The 14,227-nt window shown below is 38.8% G+C and overlaps 1 protein-coding gene across 1 annotated transcript in view; it reads left to right on the plus strand.

The window, feature by feature from the left end:
• The first annotated feature begins 545 nt into the window (after positions 1-545).
• The window catches only part of MEP1A (meprin A subunit alpha), a 36,925-nt gene continuing 23,243 nt past the window's right edge, over positions 546-14,227 (plus strand). The window contains exons 1-5 of the mRNA XM_003986218.6: positions 546-614; positions 700-724; positions 813-863; positions 5,371-5,411; positions 6,139-6,214. Coding sequence (XP_003986267.1) covers positions 546-614; positions 700-724; positions 813-863; positions 5,371-5,411; positions 6,139-6,214 — 262 coding nt within the window. The remainder of the gene's footprint in view (positions 615-699; positions 725-812; positions 864-5,370; positions 5,412-6,138; positions 6,215-14,227) is intronic.

The raw sequence follows: 14,227 nt of genomic DNA on the forward strand, positions 1-14,227 counted from the left end.
TTTGTAGACAAATATCAAAATAATGACCATCTTTATTACATGAAGTCTTCCCATTCATGAATATTTTATAGATATAAATATGTGTGTGTGTGTGTGTGTGTATGAATAGATCTATGTCCTCTGATAATTTCTCAAAACATTTCCATAAAATTTTAATTATTTTTATTGGATTTAAGTATTTTATAGATATTTTATAGATTGTTTTGATTTATACTGTGGAATGGGTTTTTTTTTATCTGTTATATTACATGAACAGTTTTTGCTGCTATATAGGAATGTTATTGCTGGTGTATAGAAATGTTACAGGTTTTTATATATTCATCTCAATATTATCCTTTTCAAACCTTTCCCTGGTCTGGGGAGCTGGAGATTTTATGTTAAACTTGGTATCTGTTCTTAAAAGGATCAATGACATTTCCTTTGGCTATTTTTTTTTAATGCCACAGTACATATGTGAGGGTCAAAGTTTCTAAAATGACGGCCAGGGCAAGGTCCGAAAAGTATTTATCACAAGGTGTATTTGCTAAATGTGTTCACTTGCAACAATGATTTGGATTAGATCCACTTGTGTTCTGTCTTTCATCTTGTTTTGTGCCCACATAGCAGCTGTATCTGTAAGTAGAGTTCTTCTGTTATGAGTGTTCAGAAATATTAATTCTGGTATATGTTATCCATTTTCTGTATATTTATTTCTTTCAGATTAAACATCTCTCTGAAGGAAATGGTAAGAATCCATTGAAATGCATAGAGAGTGTTTCTGAACTTTCTTTTGTTCAGCAAGATTAATAAGAATTTTTCCCTACTTTTGACAGTGCATGATGAAGATTTTGATGAACAGAGGGATATTTCAGAAATCAATTTTGGTGGGTATAATTTCTGCATTATTAATGCCTTGAAATAATTTTAAATCTTATGATACAATTGCTGAACAGCTCTTATCTCCATGATAGAGTATTGGGTAACTTTAGGGGAGAAATATCTATTGGTGTTTCATTGGAATTTGCTAAGTTTCTGAAAAATGGCAATGATAGACCACATTTTCTAGAGAAACTAGTGAGTGCTCCATGGCTTTAGAAACATATAACATGATTTTTGTTTACAAAAATTTCAGTGTTCCTGTCTTTATTTTGAAAAAAAGGAAAGAAAAGTAGATGATTATTCTGCTTGCTATATATATATATATATATATATATATATATATTTTTTTTTTTTTTGTATGTACATGTAATATATGCCTAGGGCTATATTTAGTGGGGGAGGGGGGAACCCAGCCCCTCTACTGGTGTGTCATATTCATTAACACCTGTTTGCTTAGGATTTAGAGAAGAGTGTAAAGGTATTCCATTTCAACATCTTGGCTACAAACATTTTTATTGAAGGACTCCAGCAATCTGGTCCATTACCAAGAGGAGACAGAAGCTTTTCTCTCTCTTGTTCTGTTTCTAAAATGAAGGAGAAGCCTTTACATTCTGGGTATGTTTGGTTAGGATCGGTGGGAAACAGATATTCACGATCCTAAATACCTTATCAAGAGCTTTCCTATCCAATTGCCAAATCCTGTAATAGAGTAAGTGCTAATTTTCATTTTGCAAGAAGGGACAGGAAGCTCCTTGTGGTGGAGGTGATCTGCCCAGATCACAGATGACAATGATGGGGCTCACCTCCAGTTCTTCTAACTCAACCCAGTGCTATTTGCAGACTACAAAACTGGAAAAACCCAGAGCTAAAGGTCGAGTTTCCGTGGCTTTGTCCCATTTACAGGACAGGGAGGCTAGTTGACATAGAATTGGAAAAGCTTGAAATAGTTTTAAAGAAATAGTTCGGTAAGGTAAATGGGTGAACGGGTCCCAAGACTTCAGAGCCAGGCATGAAATCATCTCTCTTTGGTCAGGCAATCAAGGTGTATGTACCTGAGAGGATCGGCTGTATTTTAAAACAGGGCTGGCACTAGAGTTAGAGTTTTTTCCTTATCACATCCTTATTTTTCTAGACAAGATCATTCTTCTATCTTAGAGCCATTGTTTTCATTTCCACCACCCGCTCTGAGCTGTGTGACTCCAATGAAGAAATTTTACCATGTGGGTTTTTTCTCTCTTTAGGTCATTCCAACCAAGCTGCTAGGATTGTTAGGGTTAGCTACCTAACAATGTAGCCGGATCCTACATCACAAAAACTGTTCGGGAGAAACCACACACTGGAAATTGTTACCTTTTGACCTATCTTGCCTCCATGCCTCACAATTTAACCTTTCTAGCCCAAGATTTGCTTTTTTTCAGACTTTTCATTTCACTTAAAGAAATTCCCCCCGTCTGGATCAGTAGGCTCAGATCCTCAGAGCTGCCCCGACTCTTATCTGTCTCCCAACATGCACACCATCTATCAGCAAATGCTGTTAGATCTACCATCAAATTACATCACGAGTTGTGACTTCTGAGCACTTTCCCTTTTCCTGTGTTGCTCTAAGGCATCTGGGTCTGGCCAGGTCCTTGCGGTGGCCTCATAACAGTTCTTGCCTTCCTGCCCTCACCCTGCACAAGGCTCTTCCTCCCAAAGTAGACAGAGCTCTCCTTCTGATATGATTCGGGCCATGTCACTTCTCTTATCCAATCTTCCAATCTTCCAACACTGACCAGTGCTGGTTGACATCTTGTCCAACACAGAATAAAGCCCCTGGAACCTTGATTCCCCAAATGTGTTCTGCAGGTCAGTATCACTTGAACCACCTAAGAGCTTTCCTAGAAATGCGGCATCTTGGGTCTCACCCCCACCTCCCTTTTTACAGACCCCAGCTGATTCCCTGCACATTAGAGTCTGAGATGAGCTGAACTTAGCCAGCTGTCTGATCTCTTTTTTTTTTTCTACTTTTTCCCTTAATTATTATTATTATTTTTTTTTTTAATTTTTTTTTTCAACATTTATTATTTATTTTTGGGACAGAGAGAGACAGAGCGTGAACGGGGGAGGGGCAGAGAGAGAGGGAGACACAGAATCGGAAGCAGGCTCCAGGCTCTGAGCCATCAGCCCAGAGCCCGACGCGGGGCTCGAACTCCCGGACCGCGAGATCGTGACCTGGCTGAAGTCGGACGCTTAACCGACTGCGCCACCCAGGCGCCCCTACTTTTTCCCTTAATTACTTGGATTTTCCAGCCACCCTGACCTCATAGCTATTCCTCTACAAAGGTGGTTCTCAGTGTGTGGTCCCCCAGCCAGAAGCATTAGCATCGCCAGAGAACTTATGAGAAAATTCTCGGGCCAGAAGCATTAGCATCTCCAGAGAACTTATTAGAAATGAAAATTCTCAAAATTCTCGGGCCCTGCCCCAGACTTGCCCACTGAGAAGCCCTGAGGGTAGGCTCCGCCATCTGTGTTTAAGAAGCCCTCAGGGGATTCCCAGGCTAAAGTTTGGAAAGCTGCTCTGAGACATCAAGGCTTTCCTCATTTCTATTTGCTGTTGCCTTTGCCCTCAATACTCTTCCTTTATTCCCCATTCCATCAGATTTCTGCTTAAATGCCACCTTCTCAGGGAAGCCTCCCCTGACCACCCTTTATAAAATGTCAACCCTCCCCTGCCTCAACACCTTCCCCCTGTTGTTCTTTTTTTCTTTTATTGCTCTTTTCTCCATCTGATACTCAAGTTCATTTATTTGTGTGTCTCTCCTCCCTCCCCAGTCAAGAATATCACCTCCTTGAGGGCTTTGTTTTATTCCGTTACATCCCCAGCAGGTAGAACAAAGTCTGGGACGCATTAGGCGCTTAATAAATATATGCTGCACGAGCAACTTGGGTAGTGAATCTCCTGAGGCTTCTTTTTAAGGGATATGTGCTTCTTTGAGAATTCCTCCCCCCAGCTGCTCTACTCTCTCACACCTCCATGACCTCATCTATGCTGACCGGCCTGGGCGCCAAGGTCTGAATGGGCTTGTTCATATCACTCTGGCAGAGTCCAGCTCTCACCTGCATCCCTAATCCAAACCAGGTGTCAGGAAATGTATGCTTTTGTTCATGACATGCCTAAGGCAGAGAGGGGATAGACCAGCACATACTACCCCTATCAGAAAGGCAATTCTACGCCGATGAGGCAGTCGTGTCATTGCTATTTGTTTTTGTTTAATTGTGCTGTGATTGTATACATAGGTTAGGCTTATGGAGGTTAGGAAATGTGTGCATGGAGGGGCACCTGGGTGGCTCAGTTGGTTGAGTGTCTGACTCTTGACTTCAGCTCAGGTCGCGATCTTGCAGGTCATGGGTTCAAGCCCTGCACTGGTCTCTGTGCTGATGGTGTGGTCCTGCTTGGAATTTTCTCTCTCTCCCTCTCTTTCTGTCCCTCACACACACACTCTCTCTCAAGATAAATAAATAAACTAAAAAAAAAAAAAAAGAGATGTGTGCATGGGGAAAGGGATGATACAAGGGTAGCCTTAGTCATTAGGAAGTGAAACCACAGCTTCTCCTAATACCTACAACCCCAGGGGTGTCCTTTATCATGAATGAGCCATCAGCTTTGCCAAATGGGACCTCTGTTACCATGTGAGGCTGCGGTGATAATTCTCTAGCTTGGTTTCCCAGCTATAAATCAGGAACTGTTCTCACAATGAAATAATCTACTGACCCTGTTTGAAGTCCTTTGTGTTTTACAGGGGAGGCTGCTTATCAAATATAAGGGTTATGATAAGAAGAGACATTCTTTTACGTGCTCATAATTTTCCCCACAAGGGTCTTCCTTTTTAAGAATCCTATTTTCAGAAACACAATGAGGCCAGACTCAAAGGATACCATCAGGGAGAAATTTTATCGTGCTAAGCTCCTGATAGATATTTGGAGATACAGTTTGAGTGGATTTATCCATATTTGCCTGGTCTTTATTGCAAGGGCATTATCTTGAGTTTGGCTTTGGAGAGTATCATTGTTTATTCATGGGGCAGAGAAAAATCAACCCATTTACTTACAGTCATGAAGAAGGATGGAACAATAGCAGAGAGTGCCCTGAAAAGGAAGTCAGGAGTTCTCAAGCTCCCTCAACTGTTGACCACCTAGTGCCTTACTTCCTGTCTCAAGATTCCCTTGTGCCCTCCTCAAGTATGAGAGATTTGGAGTCAATGATCAAAAAGATGCCTTCTAATTCATTGCTTACTTTTAAGATTCTTGGACCAGGTTTCTTGTTCCAAAATGAGACCAAGGATGTGATAAGACATGATATTTATGGGTTGTTTACATTTACTCAATTAGAGGAAATTTTGCCTATTTCAAAGTGACTTTTATCACATGAAGATGAACACTGAAAGATTTACAATGGAAAAGATTAATTTTATTATGAGAAATGCCTTTTAGTAATGCTCACTCAAATATGTATATTTTTAAATCTGCATCTAGCTGAAGGCTTGGACCTCTTTCAAGGGGACATCCTCCTAAGGGTGAGTACCTGTTAAGGACATAATGACGATCCTCAGTACTGGCTGTTTTTTATGACTGGGAGCCTCTGCTGTGTCCAGCCTTGGCATGGGCACTGTGGAGGACATGAAAGAATCTAATCTATCATCTGTACCCACAGGGGCTTCAACTGTGGCCGATGATGACAAAAACAGATGAAAAATAAGTAAACAGTACAAAGAGTCTATAATTACCATATTACGTGTTCACTTATTTTTCCCAGTAAGTGAATGAGAGAAGGAAATGGACCAATATATGTATCTATTTTTGAGAGACAGAGACAGAACACAAGCAGGGGAGGGGCAGAGAGAGAGAAAGAGACAGAGAATCCGAAGCAGTCTCAGGCTCTGAGCTGTCAGTACAGAGCCCAACACGGGGCTTGAACTCACAAGCCGTGAGATCATGACCTGAGCCAAAGTTGTATGCTTAACCGACTGAGCCACCCAGGTGCCCCAATGCACCAATATGCTTAAAGTGACTATCTCAACTTTTAGAAATTGTAGGTCTTTTAAATTTTGTCCTTAATAATTTCTCTGAAGTTTCCAAATTGTCTATAATGAACTTCAATCACTTTGGTCATCAGAAGACAAATGTGATTAAATTGTTTGAAATTGTATGACAGGTTGTTTGTGGTGTGAAAATTTAGTGAAAGAGGAGGCCAGGGGGGCCTCAAGGATTGCCTTCCTGGTCATCTTTGCCTTATTTCCACAGAACTCCAGAAATGGCCTGAGAGACCCTAACACCAGATGGAAGTTCCCCATCCCTTACATTCTGGCTGACAATTTGGGTAATATTAATTGTTTTAATTAGACACTTTGGGTTTTACTCTTCTCCCTCCCCACTCCTCCTGTTCATCAGCTTCAGATTGGGAGTAACACCATTGCATATGAGGGGTTCCAAGTCCGGATGGTTCTTTATCCCATGGAATGGAATGTATGACATTACACTGACACCAGGGCAGCTTAACTGGTTGGAGATACAAGAGGTAATTTTAAAAATTACAGAATATCAAATAACAATTTAAAAATGCATAACACATTACATGTTAATAAAACAAAGGGCACCATAAAGAACAAAAATACAATGAAATATAATTTGGCTTCACCACGGTGAAAACCTTACACTTTATTTTTTTTTAATTAATTTACTTTTTTTATGTTTGTGTCAGTATTTTCTTTTTCTTTCTTTTTTTTGTTTAAATATGAAATTTATTGTCAAATTGGTTTCCATACAACACCCAGTGCTCATCCCAACAGGTGCCCTCCTCAATACCCATCACCTACCCTCCCCTCCCTCCCACCTCCCATCAACCCTCAGTTTGTTCTCAGTTTTTAAGAGTCTCTTATGGTTTGCCTCCTTCTCTCTCTAACCTCTTTTTTTCTTTCTCCTTCCCCTCCCCCATGGTCTTCTGTTAAGTTTCTCAGGATCCACATGAGAGTGAAAACATATGGTGTCTGTCTTTCTCTGTATGACTTATTTCACTTAGCATAACACTCTCCAGTTCCATCCATGTTGCTACAAAAGGCCAGATTTTATTCTTTCTCATTGTCAAGTAGTACTCCATTGTGTATATAAACCACAACTTCTTTATCCATTCATCAGTTGATGGACATTTAGGCTCTTTCCATAATTTGGCTATTGTTGAAAGTGCTGCTATAAACATTGGGGTACAATGCCCCTATGCATCAGTACTCCTGTATCCCTTGGGTAATTCCTAGCAGTGCTACTGCTGGGTCATAGGGTAGGTCTATTTTTAATTTTTTGAGGAACCTGCACACTGTTTTCCAGAGTGGCTGCACCAGTTTGCATTCCCAGCAACAGTGCAAGAGGGTTCCCATTTCTCCACATCCTCACCAGCGTCTATAGTCTCCTGATTTGTTCATTTTAGCCACTCTGACTGGTGTGAGGTGGTTTCTGAGTGTGGTTTTTGATTTGTATTTCCCTGATGAGGAGCGACGTTGGGCATCTTTTCGTGTGCCTGTTGGCCATCTGGATGTCTTCTTTGGAGAAGTGTCTATTCATGTTTTCTGCCCATTTCTTCACTGGATTATTTGTTTTTCTGGTGTGGAGTTTGATGAGCTCTTTATAGATTTTGGATACTAGCCCTTTGTCTGATATGTCATTTGCAAATATCTTTTCCCATTCTGTCAGTTGCCTTTGAGTTTTGTTGATTGTTTCCTTTGCAGAAGCTTTTTATCTTCATGAGGTTTGCCTTTGGGGATGTGTCAAGTAAGAAATTGCTTCAGCTGAGGTCAGAGAGGTTTTTTCCTGCTTTCTTCTCTAGGGTTTTGATGGTTCCCTGTGTCACATTCAGGTCCTTCATCCATTTTGAGTTTATTTTTGTGAATGGTGTAAGAAAATGGTCTAATTTCATTTTTCTGCATGTTGCTGTCCAGTTCTCCCAGCACCATTTGTTAAAGAGACTGTCTTTTTTCCATTGGATATTCTTTCCTGCTTTGTGAAAGATGAGTTGGCCATACATTTGTGGGTCCAATTCTGGAGTCTCTATTCTATTCCATTGGTCTATGCGTCTGTTTTTGTGCCAATACCATGCTGTCTTGATGATTACAGCTTTGTAGTAGAGGCTAAAGTCTGGGATTGTGATGCTTCCCGCTTTGGTCTTCTTCTTCAATATTACTTTGGCTATTCACGGTCTTTTGTGGTTCCATACAAATTTTAGGATTGCTTGTTTTAGCTTGGGAAGAATGCTGGTGCAATTTTGATTGGGATTGCATTGAATGTATAGATTGCTTTGGGTAGTATTGACATTTTAACAATATTTATTCTTGCAATCCATGAGCATGGAATGTTTTTCCATTTCTTTGTATCTTCTTCAATTTCCTTCATAAGGTTTCTATAGTTTTCAGCAAACAGATCTTTTACATCTTTGGTTAGGTTTATTCCTAGGTATTTTATGCTTCTTGGTGCAATTGTGAATGGGATCAGTTTTTTTATTTGTCTTTCTGTTGCTTCATTATTAGTGTATAAGAATGCAACTGATTTCTGTACATTGATTTTGTATCCTGCGACTTTGCTGAATTCATGTATCAGTTCTAGCAGACTTTTGGTGGAGTCTATTGGGTTTTCCATGTGTAGTATCATGTCATTTGCAAAAAGTGAAAGCTTGACTCATCTTTGCCAATTTCGATGCCTTTGATTTCATTTTGTTTTCTGATTGCTGATGCTAGCACTTCCAACACTATGTGAAACAACAGTGGTGAGAGTGGACATCCCTGTCGTGTTCCTGACCTCAGGGGGAAAGCTCTCAGTTTTTCCCCATTGAGGATGATATCAGCTGTGGGCTTTTCATAAATGGCTTTTATGATATTTAAGTATGTTCCTTCTATCCCGACTTTCTCAAGGGTTTTTATTAAGAAAGAATGCTGAATTTTGTCAAATGCTTTTTCTGCATCGATTGACAGGATCATATGGTTCTTATCTTTTCTTTTATTAATGTGATGTATCACATTGATTGATTTGCGAATGTTGAACCAGCCCTACAGCCCAGGAATGAATCCCGCTTGATCATGGTGAATAATTCTTTTTATATGCTGTTGAATTCGATTTGCTAGTATCTCATTGAGAATTTTTGCATCCATATTCATCAGGGATATTGGCCTGTAGTTCTCTTTTTTTTTTTGATACAAGAGGTAATTTTAAAAATTACAATGGTCAAATAACAATTTTAAAATTGCCCAACACATTATCATGTTAATAAAACCAAGAGCACCATAAAGAACAAAAATACAATAAAATATAATTTGGCTTCACCACAGCGAAAAATTTACACTTTAAATAATAATAGAGGTGAATCTAAATATATTGTCAGCATACTGATGTCTTCCCCTGTTGTTGCAAAACAAACACTCCATCCTTTTGAGAAAAAGAGAAGTCTATATTTCACATTTTCAGAGCCCTTCCTCCTCAGAAGTAATAATTTCAATTCTTTTCTCTCTTAAGATAAAGGACTGGATAAGTTATAGTTCGCTCATTGTTAGAAATAACACTTGGGGGAAATAAATAAATATTTGAAGCCACGTGTGGACACTGCCTGACCTCAAGCAGGTAACTGACAGCTGAACAGCCACGATGATGCAATGCCTGTGAGGCCCATCTCATGGATGCGGGAAGGTCAGAGGAGAGGGGAGGCTGGGACAGGATTGCTCTATCTTAATGGGCTGCCAGGCTACTCCCACTCTCAGGAGACATAGCTTATGTTTCAATATTTTCCACCGCTGTTATTAGTGCTGATCCCTTTTCTGGAGAAGAGCTAGATATAAACAAATGCTGTTGTCCTCAGTTATTTATTTATTTATTTATTTATTTATTTATTTATTTATGGAAATTTGAGTTCTTATTCCCCCAGTGTTTGCCAGCACGTTTGCAAATTCATGGAGCACCCATATTTATTGACATGTGATTGAAGAAACATCAACTTCTGAGAGGGGTATTTTCCCCATTACACTTTTTCTTCCTGTCTGTCGCACCTGCTCTGTCCCCCTTCCATCAAGACATGGACATGATTTTTGAATCACTATTATGTGCTGGCCACTGTGCCTTCACCTAATATTGTATTTAAGCTTCGCCATGCCTCGGTGAGGCAAAAGTCAGTGCCTCACAGACTTTAATGTGCGTAAGGCCCCCCTGAGGATCTTGTGAAATTGCAGAGTGGGTCAGGGGTGAGGTCTGAGATGCTGCGCAGTCCCCCAGCTGATGCTAATGTTTTTGGTCTGCTGGCCATGGCTTGAGTAGCAAGGTCTCTTTAGCAGTAATGTAGGTCACAGATTAAAAGAGCAAGCTGGAAGACAGATGGCCTGAAATAAGGTAGCAGCAGTAAAGATACAACAGTGGTTCTTAAGTAGTATCACAGGAGAATCACCTTTAGGGTTAAAAAAAGTTCAGATGCCTGGGGCCAAACCATTGGAAAGAGCCAACTTACTAGTTTCATTTTCGTTTATAATTCTTTTATCAAAGTTAAATTTACATGGATTGAAATTCACAAATCAGTGTAAAAGTCAGTGGCTTTTGATAAACACGTAAACTTATGTAACCCATGCTCCCATCACTCCAGAAATTTCCTGTGTGCATTTCCAGCCAATCTCTACCCCACGCTCCAAAAGACACGACCATTCTTTTACCTTATACATTAGTTTTACTAATGTATACCGATTTACCGATTTACTAATGTATACTGGTTTACCGATAAATGGAATCACACAGTATGTACTGTTTTGTATCCAGCTTCTTTTGCTCAACATGTTTTTGAAGATTTTCAAAACATTGTTTTGAAATTTTCAAAAGATTGTTGTGGACCAGTACTTAATTCTTGTTTTACTACTCAGAAATATTCCTCAGTATTATGGCAGCTGTTTATCCCTTTTTCAGTTAATGGACATTGGGTTGTTTCACATTTGTGAAAGTCTTGTGTACAAGACTCTGATCATTGTGTACAAGTCTTTGTGGATATGTATTTTTTAATTTATCTTGGGCCAATGTCTAGAAACAGAATTGCTTGATCATATGGCAAATATATGTTTAACTTCAATAAAAATGCCAAGCAGGTTTCCGAAGTGGCTGTACCATTTTTCATTCTCACTAACAATGTAGCAGTGTTCCATTTGTTCCACATTTTCAATAACATTGGCAATGTTTACCTTTTTAATTGTAGCCATTGTGGTGGATGTAGAATGGACTCTCATTGTGATTTTAATTTGCACTTTCCTAATGACCAATGATATTTCCCACATTGTCATGTGCTATTGGTCATTTGTGTATCTTTTTTTATTAAATGTCTGTTCAACTCTTACCATGATTTTTTAAAAAGTTTTATTATAGTGAATATTTTCTCCCAGTCTATGACTTGCCTGTTTTTGTTTGTTTTTTAAGCAGTGTATTGATTTATTAATCTTTTCAAAGAAGCAACTTTTGACTTGTTAATTTTGTCTTGTTTGTCTGCTTTCTTTTTTTTTTTTTTATAATTTTTTTTCAACGTTTTTTATTTATTTTTGGGACAGAGAGAGACAGAGCATGAACAGGGGAGGGGCAGAGAGAGAGGGAGACACAGAATCGGAAACAGGCTCCAGGCTCCGAGCCATCAGCCCAGAGCCCGATGCGGGCTCGAACTCACGGACCGCGAGATCGTGACCTGGCTGAAGTCGGACGCTTAACCGACTGCGCCACCCAGGCGCCCCTTGTTTGTCTGCTTTCTATTTTGTTGCTTTTCGCTTGTCTTTATTATGTCCTTTCTTCTACTTCCTTCCAGTTTAATTTGCTCTTCTTTTTTTATTTTTATTTTTTATTTATTTTTTTAATGTTTTATTTATTTTTGAAACAGGGAGAGACAGAGCATGAACAGGGGAGGGTCAGAGAGAGGGAGACACAGAATCTGAAACAGGCTCCAGGCTCTGAGCTGTCAGCACAGAGCCCGACGTGGGGCTCGAACCCACGGACCACGAGATCATGACCTGAGCCGAAGTTGGCCGCTTAACTGACTGAGCCATCCAGGCGCCCCTGCTCTTCTTTTTTTAAAATGAAGGTGGAAATTTACATCATTGATTTTAAAACTTCATTTTTAGAATATAATATCTAAATCTGTACATTTTATTTGAAACTATGCTTTTACTGTTTTTCACAAATTTTGCTATGGTTGTGTCTTCATTAAAATTTAGTTTAGATATGCTCTAATTTCCTTTGCAATTTTTTTAAATCAATGGGTCAATTAGAAGTGTGCTTTTCGGGGCGCCTGGGTGGCGCAGTCGGTTAAGCGTCCGACTTCAGCCAGGTCACGATCTCGCGGTCCGTGAGTTCGAGTCCCACGTCGGGCTCTGGGCTGATGGCTCCGAGCCTGGAGCCTGTTTCCGATTCTGTGTCTCCCTCTCTCTCTGCCCCTCCCCCGTTCATGCTCTGTCTCTCTCTGTCCCAAAAATAAATAAATGTTGAAAAAAAAAAAAAGAAGTGTGCTTTTCAATTTACAAATGTCTGTAGCTCTTCTAGATATTCTATTATTAATTTCTAGTTTAATTTTGTTGAGGTCAGAGAACATATTGTATAAGATTTCAATCTTTTGAAATTTACTGAGACATGTTTCGTGGTCTACCTTTGTAACTATTCCATGTGCACTGGAAAAGAACTTGTATTTGGCTGGTTTGGGGCATGTTATTTTATCAACGTCAAATAGGTCAAGGTGACTGTGGTGTTCAAATACTTACATCTGCATAGAGTTTTGGACTTATTGTTTTATCTGTTATTGAGAGAGAGGTGTTAAACTCTTTGACTATAATTGCGCGTTTGTTTATTTCTTCTTTTTGTACTTGCGTGAAACTGCTCTTCTGTGCAAGCACATTGTCATATCATCTTGCTAAATTAACTCTTCTCATTTAGAGAAGTATCTCTTTATGTCTGGCAATCTTCTCTGTTTTGAAGTCTACTTTGTCTAATTTAAATCTAGCTACACCAACTTTATAAAACTTACTGTTTGCACTGTGCATCTTGTGCAACTTTTTACTTCCAACCTATCAATTTTTTTATATTTGAAGTGTCTCTTTTTCAGACAGTATATATTTGGGTCTTACTTTTTTATACTAGTCTATCAACCTCTGAATTTTAACTACAGTATTTGGTGTATTTATATTTAATGTAATTATTGATATAGTTTGATTTAGAACTAACAGTTATTATTTGTCTTTTATTTTTGCTTTTATTTCTTCTTGCCTTCTTTTGGTTAAATCCAAGAATTTAAAATTTCACTTGGGGCCTGTAGTGGCTTTTCAGCTCAATCCCTTCGTATTGTTTTGTGGGACTTTGCAGTAGGGATTACAATTTGTAGACCTAATATGTGACAGTATCCTTAGACTTAATATTGTGCTGTTTTGCATAAAATGTAAGCATTTTAGAACAGTATAGTTTCATTTATAACCCTTTCTTTTGTGCTATTGTGGCTTATACTTTTCAACTGTATACTTTATAAACCTCATAATACAGTGTTATCATTTTTGCTTTAATCAGTTGTCTCAAAGTAATGAATGAAAAAAATTATCTATATTTACTTTTATACTTGATATTTCTGGTTCTGTTCATTCCCCCTGGAGATCTGGGTTCTTAGCTGGTGTCATCTCTCTTTAGCCTAATGAACTTTCTTTAGCATTTTTTGTAGAGCAAAACTGTTGGTGACAAATTCTCTTCTTTCTTCAAAATCACCTCTTTTTTGTCTTCATTTTGAAGGACTTTTTTTTTTTTTACTGGAAATAGAATGTAAGCTGATAGGATTTTTCTTTCTTTCTTTAAAGTTGTAATTATTATCCTTTTCCACATTTTATTATGAAAAAACTTAAACATACAAAAAGCTAAAACCATTGTACAGTGAACACTCATATACTTATCACCTACATTATACAAACAACATTCTGCTATATTTGCTTTATCTCATCTATCCATCCTGTCCACCTTTCTAAACTTCTGTCAATGCATTCTATTTTTGGTACATTTCAGAGTAATTTGCAGGGACCAGTATGCTTTCCCCAAACACCTGAGCATGCATATCTTTAACTGAAATTTAATATTTATTTATAGTTCTTTTTAATGTAAGATGTACAGAGAGTAAAATGCATGAGTCTTAACTGAACAGTTCAGTGGGTTTTATATATTACACTTCTACAATGTAAACATATTCATACAACTCCTATTAAGAGCACTTTTATCGGGTGCCTGGGTGGTTCAGTGGGTTAAGCCTCCGACTATTGGCTTTGGCTCAGGTCATGACCTCCTGGTTCATAGGATTGAACCCTGTGTCAGGCTCTGCACT

This window comes from Felis catus, chromosome B2 (genome assembly GCF_018350175.1).
Source record: "Felis catus isolate Fca126 chromosome B2, F.catus_Fca126_mat1.0, whole genome shotgun sequence".
NCBI classification, from domain to species: domain Eukaryota; kingdom Metazoa; phylum Chordata; class Mammalia; order Carnivora; family Felidae; genus Felis; species Felis catus.